This window comes from Gekko japonicus, unplaced genomic scaffold (assembly GCF_001447785.1).
Source record: "Gekko japonicus isolate JY-2015 unplaced genomic scaffold, Gekko_japonicus_V1.1 scaffold2821, whole genome shotgun sequence".
In the NCBI taxonomy this organism is placed as follows: Eukaryota; Metazoa; Chordata; class Lepidosauria; order Squamata; family Gekkonidae; genus Gekko; species Gekko japonicus.
In genome coordinates this window covers 27,538-37,402 of record NW_015167622.1, presented here as the reverse complement: position 1 = coordinate 37,402, position 9,865 = coordinate 27,538, and the positions used below count along the sequence as shown (strand labels likewise).

Sequence of the window (9,865 nt, the reverse complement as noted above, 5' to 3'; positions counted from 1 at the left end):
GTGAGAAGAAAATGGTAGGCAGTAAATTTATATCTACTCCAGAAGGTGGGTAGGGCTGAGTCATGGTCTTGTAGGAGTTCCCCAGGCTATGGACATGCTATGGACTTCTGCAGGAGTATACCGCATACCATGCAGTTGTGGACAAGTTTACATCGGGACCAAACAGCGTAGCATTCGGACAAGAATAAAAGAACATGAAAGACACTGCAGACTTGGCCAACCTGAAAAATCATCAGTGGCTGAACACAGCCTAACTCAAACAGGACACAGTATTTTGTTCCAAGACACTGAAAGGTTGGACAACACTTTCAATTACCATGTCAGATTACACAGGGAAGCCATTGAAATTCACAAACATAAACATAATTTCAACAGGAAAGAAGAGAGTTTAAAAATAAATAGGACATGGCTTCCTGTCCTGAAAAACACAAAAGGCTTTACATCAGACAATAGCAGTACAGATAAGATCAGAATTTCAACAAACTCCTCAGGAAGCAGGAAACCTCCTCAGGAAACAAAAGAACCTCCTCAGGAAAGCTCCTCCATTAGCATGTCCTTCTGGAGTAGATATAAATTTACTGCCTACCATTTTCTTCTCACCTTGACACAGAGAGTATTCCATCTTTCTGTGTTTATATCTCTGAGGATGCCAGTCACAGTTACTGGCGAAACATCAGGTTCTACAATGCCAAGACCACGGCCACACATCCTGGAAAATCTACAGCAACTACTGAAGACAATATTTAAAAAATGGATTAATAAAACTAAGTAAATCATTATAGTATTATAACATTACCGATAGCACTATTTTGTCCATATAATATGTTTTCATAATTCCCAGTCTAAAAATAGAAATAAGGAAGGATATATAAACAAATTCTCTCAATATTTTATGTGAATTTGAAATAATTTGTAGTAATGGGAAATAACAAAATTCCTTTTAGCAGCTGAGAATCATCGTACAGGCTGTTTTTTTAAAGGATGGGGGTCCCCTTGAATGAAGGGCAAGGCATCACCAAAAGACAAATAAGGGGTGGGGGAGGCAATTCATCAGGAACAGGTAATGAAGAGCTGAGTCGGTTTCTAGACAGCTGGTGCAGGTGGGGTGGTTAAAGAGCGGTCCTTGGGGTCCTCTAAGCATAGAACTCTTAGTGGTTGCACTATGCTACGAGTCCCCTAGGGTTTTTAAACATCCTCCCCCCATCTTTCTATTTTCAGCTTTTGACTTCCAGAGATTTAGGAGCAATTGAACAGATGGGTCGCTTGTTGTTTCAGATGCCAGAGACCTCCAAGGAGGCTGTTGTGCTTCAGCCGAGAGTAGGGCCTCCTGCCTGAGGCCTTCTCTGGAGCACCATGCAGGAGAATTATGAGACGCTCATCTCTCTGGGTAAGCATACAGCTCGTCACTGAAGAACTGGGGGGTTGTTTCAGATGCCAGAGACCGCCAAGGAGGCTGTTGTGCTTCAGCCGAGAGTAGGGCCTCCTGCTTGAGGCCTTCTCTGGAGCACCATGCAGGAGAATTATGAGACGCTCATCTCTCTGGGTAAGCATACAGCTCGTCACTGAAGAACTGGGGGGCCATAAGAATGTCTCTGATGGGTCATACCAAAAGTCTGCCTAGTCTAGGACTCCGTTGTCAACAGTGACCAGTAAGAGACTCACCGGGTCCTCAAGCAGGGCAAGAAGGCAATAGTCTTTCCAAGTTATCTGTCCTCAGAGCCTGATATTCTAAGATATGCTGCCGCTGAGCATGAAGGTTCCATATAGCTCTTAAGGCCTATAGTTGTGATAGACCAATCTGCCACGAATTTGTCTCTATTGGTTCTTGGGAGATCTGTGGAAGAGATCACACTCTGGTGCTGTCTCCATGTGAATGTGGGCCACTGTTAGTCAAGTGATAAATTACCCTACGGTTCATGTGACTGCTTGGTTAGCTGTATTAGCCTCCCAAAGAATGAGAAGAATCGTATCACTCCCCTTGAACAGGTATAGAACTGTGCTGCCAGTACAGACAAACCATTCTATACAGATTGTGGTATAATGACCACTATGTAAATGTCATCCTAATTATAGGTTTTTTTCACAATGTAACAATCATGAGGAAAAACCAGTTGATGTTTCATTGTTTACTTGCAGTCTGTTGCCTGAAGGCACCCAGGAAGCTCCGAGTACATTCATAGCAGATGTAGCAATAATAGGAATCAAAGCATGTGATTTGAAAGGGGGGATTTCAGACTATTAAAGGGGCTGGCCTCCAGTTTCTCAGTGCCCCTCCTGAATGGAGCAAAAGAAACATTCAAATTATCATAGTGTCTGCTGCCATTAAGGGTTACTCTATTCTTAGAAGAAGAAGAGAAGAGATTGGATTTATACCCTGCCCTTCAATCGGATTCTTAGAGCGGCTTACAATCTCCTTCCCTTCCCCTCCCCACAACAGACACCCTGTGAGGTAGGTGGGGCTGAGAGAGCTCTTGAGAGAACTAATCTTGAGGCAATAGTTCTAAGAGAGCTGTGACTGACCCAAGGTCACCCAGCAGCTGTATGTGGAGGAGTGGAGAATCAAACACAGTTCTCCCAGATTAGAGTCCATGCTCCTAACCACTACACCAAACTGGCTCTCTTACCTACACAGAAATATCACAGACCTAGTATCCTTCTCTTGTCTTAGCCTTGAGCCAGACCCTGGTCCATCTAGCTCAGAATAGCCCATTCTGACCAGCAGTCATTTGCCAGAGTCTCAAGCAGAGACAGGTACTTCCTATCACTTGGGATCCCTGAACTCAAGCTGCCAGGGACTGAACAGCGGGGCCTTTTGGCAGGCAACCCGTGTGCTCTGCCTTTGAGCCACAGGCGCCCCTCCATGCTGTGGCCAGCCAGCCTATCTTTTACAGTGCAGTGTATCCAGTCTCAGAGAGGATGGGACTGCACCTGACCAGTGTTCCCTCTAAGCTGAGTTAGTGTGAGCTAGCTCACAGTATTTTAGCCTCCGGCTCACACATTTTTGTCTTTGCTCAGGAAGGAGGGCTCTAGAGCAAACTAATTTATGCAGTAGCCAAATTGCTCACTCACAACTTTAATGCCAGTAGTTTACAAAGTAGAATTTTTGTTCACAAGACTCCACAGCTGAGAGGGAGCATTGCACCTGACCAGTGTTCCCTCTAAGCTGAGTTAGTGTGAGCTAGCTCACAGTTTTTTAGCCTCTAGCTCACACATTTTAGTCTCAGCTCAGGAAGGGTGGCTCCAGAGCAAACTAATTTATGCAGTATCCAAATCGCTTGCTCACAACTTGAATGCCAGTAGCTCACAAAGTAGAATTTCTGCTCACAGGACTCCACAGCTGAGAGGGAGCATTGCACCTGACATGTCTGGAATTCCAAGCACAGTTCCCCAATTCATGATCTCAGGTGCTGTCTTACCGACAAGCCTCAGCACAGCAGTGGAACTTGGCATAATGCAGTTGTCCTCAAAAGTGGGGAAATGCAAAATGTTCTAGTAGAAAGTTAGCAGTGGGGCAATATGTCAACAGAGCCAAAGAATGAATCAGCACACCCAATCAACTCATCTGATCTCCTGATGGGATTCTCTCCTCTTTCTTGTTAGCAGAAGAGATGGCGATTAGCCTGCCTCGGATCACTGCGCTGGCTGAGTCCCACCGGAGAGGGTTGGCATCAGGTAAATTGAGCGTGCTTGGTGCAAGAACTCAAACGCACGGACCTTCTACATCACGTTAATCCCATTTATGCAATAAAGAAATGTGCTGTGCATGAGCTTTGCCACAGTACGGTACAGTTCTGGTCACCACACCTTAAAAAGGATATTATAGCTTTGGAAAAAGTGCAGAAAAGGGCAACTAGAATGATCAAAGGGTTGGAACACGTTCCCTATGAAGAAAGGTTAAAGCGTTTGGGGCTCTTTAGCTTGGAGAAATGACGGCTGAGGGGTGACATGATCGAGGTTTATAAGATTATGCATGGGATAGATCAGGTAGAGAAAGAAGGCCTTTTCTCCCTTTCTCACAATACAAGAACTCGTGGGCACACAATGAAATTGCTGAGCTGTCGGGTTAGAACAATCTAGATAGGCTGGAACAGTGGGCTGAGACAAATAAAATGAATTTCAATAGAGATAAGTGCAAAGTCCTACACTTAGGTACAAAAAATCAAAGGCACAGATATAGAATGGGAGGGACTTGGCTTGACAGCAGCACATGTGAAAGGGATCTAGGTGTTCTGGTTGATCACAAGCTAAACATGAGCCTGCAGTGCGATGTGGCTGTGAAGAAAGCTAATGCAATTTTAGGATGCATTAACAGAAGCAGTGTGTCCAGATCACGGGAGGTGATAGTTCCGCTCTATTCTGCTATGGTCAGGCCTCACCTGGAGTATTGTGTCCAGTTTTGGGCACCACATTTTAGGAAGGATGTTGACAAGCTCGAGCATGTCCAGAAGAGGGCAACCAGGATGGTGAGAGGGATGGAATCCAAGTCTTATGAGGAAAGGCTGAAAGAGTTGTGTATGTTTAGCCTGGGAAAGAGAAGGCTTAGAGGGGACATGATTGCAGTCTTCAAGTATTTGAAGGGCTGTCATGTAGAAGATGGAGCAGATCTATTCTCTCTTGCTCCGGATTGCAAGACTAGATCTAATGGGTGGAAATTACAAGGGAGTCATTACTGACTAAATATCAGGAGAAACTTCTTAACTGTAAGAGCATTTGAGCAGTGGAACAGACTGCCTCGGGAGGTGGTGGATGCTCCTTCGCTGGGCATTTTCAAGCGGAGGCTGGACGACCACCTTTTGGATATGTTGTAGGGCTCTCTTTCAGCTATGCTCCTGCAGAGTGCAGGGGGTTGGACTAGATGACCTGCAAGGTCCCTTCCAACTCTTAACATTCTATGATAAGTGACACATTCCAGGCTGAAAAGTGTTCAGAGTGTGAATAAATATGCCCAGGGGAACACCACAGTCGAAGAAGGGAATAACAGGGTGCTGTCCATGGGAGTCAAGCCCTTCCTTTTTATCTCATCTGCAGGATTTCCACTTTCTAAACCTGACCTGCTCTCTTGGATGGACCGAGGGGAGGATCTGTGGGTTCCAGACCTTCAGGAGTCCGAGGGCAGGGAGATACTGAAGGAGGCCAGCCCAGGTCAGGAACCCAGACACCAAAACAGAGCTGCACCTCAGGACTGGAAAGTGGCTTTCCTGAAGCGTGATGGCTACAAATTCTGCCTGGGAAGAGCTGAATGGAGATGCAGTTCAATAATGGGGGACAGACAGACAGCATACTTGAGTCTCCAGAAGGCCTAAGGATGGTTGGCATCCCTGTGCCCACTACTGAATAACTGCTGCAGCCCATGGTGGCTTGCAAACATGGATGGGCTGGGGCAGATCAACACCCTTCCCACACACGCACACGTGGTGCTTTTCAGTGGAGTCAGTTGGGTCATTGAGCATCACCAGACGAGCAAACATCCGTCAGTTCCAGCATCATGTTTCTTAACACAGTCAGCCACTCACATGTGTGGATCTCCCACATAGGACATGGGGCAGCTCTCCCCCTTCAGCTCTCCAACATCTAGACCAGGGGTCCCCAACCTTTTTGAGGTCTGCGAGCACATTTGGAAATCTTACACGGCATGGTGGGCAAAACCACAAAATGGCCCCCTCAGCCACAAAATGATTGCGACAGCTCAACTTCCGTAACAGTGAGTAACAGTGGGACAGGCTGCCGCCAAAGTAACGTTTTAAAAAATCTGCACCGCCAATCAAATCTCCACTAGTCAATCGGAAGCCTTGCTGGGAAAAAGCCCTGCCTGGCTTCACCCACTTCCTAAAAACACTTGGCAAGCACCAGAAAAGGTGTTGGCGGGCACCATGTTGGGGACCCCTGAACTAGGCCATTTTTACCCCACCTTGGCTCCAAGGAGCTTAGAGCAGTGTACGTGGTTCTCCTTTTCCCCGTTTATCCTCACAACAACCCTGTGATGTAGGCTGGGCTGAGTGTGTCTGGTTCAGTGTCACCCAGCAAGCTCCAGGTCAGAGTGGAGATTTGAATCCAGGTCTCCCAGAACCTAGTCCAACGTTCTGACCACTACACCACATTGGTATTCACTGGCTCTGGTATTCAGACGCATACTGCCTCTTCATAGAATCAGAGAATCACAGAGTGGGAAGGTGCCATCCAAATCATCGTCCCCCTGCTCAATGCAGGACCAGCCTAGATCATCCCTGACAAGTGTCTGTCCAGCCGCTGCTTAAAGACTGCCAGTGGGGGGAGCTCACCACCTCCCTAGGCAGCCGATTCCACTGTTGCACAACTCTCACTGTCAAAACGTTTTTCCTCATATCCAGCCGGTACCTCCCCGCCCTTAATTTAAACCCATTCTTGCAAATCCTATCCTCTGCTGCCAACAGGAACAGCCCCCTGCCCTCCATCTGAATGTCCTACGTGGCATCATGAGTAGTCGCTACTGACTGATGGACCTGTCCTCGGTTAATCTGTCTCACCCCCTTTTGTGAATGTCCTCAGTTAATCTGTCTCACCCCCTTTTGTGAATTTATCTCCTCAGGTGATGATCTGAGGAGAAAGAATGAGGGGGATCTTCCTCATCCAGAGGCTCCCAGCAAGACAGAGTTGAGAGCAAAGAGGTCTCTAGAGGGGAATCCAGTCGAGGGAGAGAGCCAGCCGGAAGAGAGACTAGGAAGCTCAACAGCTGAAGGGAACGAGCAGCATTTTTTTGAAAGAGCAGCAGATTAAACCACACCCGCAGACCGTGGGCATCTCCAACCCCCTGTTGCCTCATGGGAAACCACCGGCAGGCGAGAGGGGACACCGGTGTTCTGATTGCGGCAAGAGCTTCAGCCAGAAGTCCAACCTCCTGAGGCACCAGAGACTTCACTTGGATGAGAGGCCCCACAAGTGCGACGGATGCGAGAAGAGCTTCTCCGAGGCTGAGGCTCTCGCCAAACACCGCAAGTGCCACGCGGGCGACAAGCCCTACAAGTGTGAGGACTGCGGGAAAAGCTTCAGCTGGACCTCCCACCTGGAGAGACACCGGAGGATCCACACGGGGGAGAAACCCTACAAGTGCAAAGAGTGTGGGAAAGCATTTAGCGTCGGGTCACACCTGGAGAGGCACCGGCGGATCCACACAGGGGAGAAGCCCTACCAATGCAAAGAGTGCGGGAAGAGCTTCACTGTTAGCTCCACCCTGGTCCAGCACCAGAGGACCCATGCCAACGACAAGCCCTATCAGTGCGAGGAGTGCGGGAAGGGCTTCAACGTTAGCACTAACCTGGTGGCTCACCAGAGGAAGCATCAGGGCCAGAAGCCGTACGAGTGCCTGGAGTGTGGGAAGAGCTTCAGCTTCACTTCCCACCTGGAGAGACACCAGAGAATCCACACAGGAGAGAGGCCGTATCAGTGCACGGACTGTGGGAAGAGCTTCAGCCGCAGCTCCCACCTCTACAGGCACCAGAGAATCCACACAGGGGAGAAGCCACGCCAGTGCATAGAGTGCGGGAAAAACTTCTACCTCAGTGTGGCAACCCTCCACCACCTCCAGACTTCCCCAAATGGGGGCAGGGACCCCACGAAATGCGCAGAATGTAGCCGCAGACGGGCTGTCCCTGAGCCCCCGCCTCCGCCCTCGCCACCAGTTAGCAGCGAGAAACCTTATAAGTGCCCGGACTGTGGAAAAGGTTTTGGTCAGAGTTCGTCGCTGGTGAAGCATCAGAGAATCCACACAGGAGAAAGACCTTACCAGTGCCCGGAGTGCGGGAAAAAGTTCAGCTGGTGCTCCGCTCTCATCAAGCACAAGAGAATCCACACGGGAGAGAAGCCATACCGGTGCGAGGAGTGCGGCAAAGCCTTCAGCGTCAGTTCCCACCTGGAGAGGCACCAGCGCGTGCACTCCCCCGACAGGCCGCACAAGTGCACCGAGTGTGGGAAAACCTACGGAGAGCTGGCGTCGCTGGTGAAGCACCAGAAGTCCCACGCAGCCGAGAGCAAGCGCTATCGGTGCTCCGATTGTGGGAAGAGCTTCAGCTGGACGTCCCACTTGGAAAGGCACCGGAGAATCCACACCGGGGAGAAGCCGTATGAGTGCGGGGACTGTGGGAAAAGCTTCAGCGTCAGCTCCCACTTGGACCGGCACCGGAGGATCCACACCGGGGAGAAGCCGTACCGCTGCAACGAGTGCGGGAAGAGCTTCAGCGTCAGCTCCACCCTCCTCCAGCACCAGAGAACCCACTCCAGCGGGAAGCCCCACAAGTGCAAGGAGTGTGGGAAGCGGTTTGTGGCCGGCGCTCAGCTGCTCACGCACCAGCGGACCCACCGGGGCGAGAAGCCCTACGACTGCACCGTCTGTGGCAAGAGCTTCAGCTTTGTCTCTCACCTAGAGAGGCACCGGCGGGTCCACACGGGCGAGAAGCCTTACCAGTGCCCCGAGTGCGGGAAGTGCTTCAGCCGCAGCTCCCACCGGAACCGCCACCAGCGCACGCATTCGGCTGACCGGCCCTTGAAAGGAGGGGCACGGGGAGGGACCGAGGCGGGCAAAGGCCTCTCCTCATCCTCCGGCGCTAAGCACCCCAAGGAGCCGCTGCCCGCTCTTTCGGAACCCCCCCTCTCACTTGTGCCGCCCTGGTGGAGCGAGGGGGACAGGAACAGCAGCACCCCAGTCGCTGCCACGTGGCCCGAGGCCCTCCCAACTCCCTTCCAAGGCCCCGTCCCCAGTGCCTCCCCAGCTGGGGGGCTGCGGGGGTGGGGCATGAAGGGGTTCTTGCCTCCCGATCCGTGGAGGCTGGGGGAGAGCAGCTCCAGCTGGGCATCTGCCCTGACCCACGAGGGCTGGCCCCAGCCCCCCACCACGTCATGAGCGGGTGTCTGACCTTGACTCCTAGAGACATTTGCTGGGGGGAAGCCATGGCTCTCCTTTTGCTCTCTTTGTTACGTCCCGGCTGATGCGGCCATTAAGAAATCCAGAACGATGCAGCTCGTAAGAAAACCATGTGGTATAGTCCTACTGGGATGGTGATGATACCTCAGGTGGAGGTACCTCAGGACTCTGAAGTGGGGATGGTGGGACAGGCATTTCCCATATCGAAATACTCCCTTCCCATCAACCCCCCCCCAGCACACCTCTAGCATATTGAAAAGAAGGTTGTGTTGAGTGTCTTTCCTTCAGAGGTGCTAGAGTTCTGTGGAAGGGAGGCATTCGGGAAGTATTAACTCCTGCTCCCCCTGCATTCTGAGAGGGTACAGTCCAGGTGGGTCGTACCATGTGTTCCCTCTGAAACATCAAACTTGGTTCTTAACTCGGAATATTGGGAACAGGATGAGAGCGAGCGAGAGAGCACCCGGCTGAACAACTGGGGAGTGAAGCCATAGGAGAGGTGAATTTGAATCCAGGAATCCTAAATCCAACTTCAACATCATCAGATCTGTTCGTCTTATCAGGCCTTAGCAGAAAAGCTCCGGCCAGCCTGCCGGCCAAAGGCCCTCAGTTATTTGAACAGTCTTCTTCCGTCCAATCCTACCTCACAACATATTCTCTAAGGCCCCAGCTGAGTAGCCCTTTCTGCCAAATAGAAGTGCATGGTGAAGAGGGAAGCTCTCTGTTTAGAAGGGGTCAGTCCCCTCTCTTCCATTCCGAAAGGCACTGCCGTGCCCCCTGCCCCCAATTGTATCCTGGTTTTAGTAACTTGGAGCTGCGGTGGCTCAAGTCTGAAAGGCACTGCAGTGCCCCCTGCCCCTAATTGTATCCTGGTTTTAGTAACTTTGCCAACTGAGCAGGGGAAAACCCAAACCTGCTCTTGTGCTTGGAATAGCTGCTGGTTCTAAAGAAGTTAGCAGGCGATGCTTTTCACAG

General features: G+C 50.6%; 1 protein-coding gene across 1 annotated transcript; it reads left to right on the top strand.

Annotated features, from left to right (window-relative positions):
• The first annotated feature begins 1,476 nt into the window (after positions 1–1,476).
• Positions 1,477–8,872, top strand: LOC107112833 (zinc finger protein 345-like). Its single transcript, XM_015414026.1, has 5 exons — positions 1,477–1,543; positions 3,601–3,672; positions 5,029–5,142; positions 6,566–6,636; positions 6,767–8,872. The coding sequence occupies exons 1-5, from the start codon at positions 1,510–1,512 to the stop codon at positions 8,870–8,872; spliced, it is 2,397 nt and encodes a 798-aa protein (XP_015269512.1). The 5' UTR covers positions 1,477–1,509.
• The last annotated feature ends 993 nt before the right edge of the window (positions 8,873–9,865 follow it).

Coding starts and splice junctions, on each gene's coding strand:
- LOC107112833 (XM_015414026.1), top strand. CDS start 1,510: ATGCAGGAGAATTATGAGACGCTCATCTCTCTGG. Junction 1,544..3,600: donor TGAGACGCTCATCTCTCTGG/GTAAGCATACAG, acceptor CTTTCTTGTTAG/CAGAAGAGATGGCGATTAGC. Junction 3,673..5,028: donor CCGGAGAGGGTTGGCATCAG/GTAAATTGAGCG, acceptor TCTCATCTGCAG/GATTTCCACTTTCTAAACCT.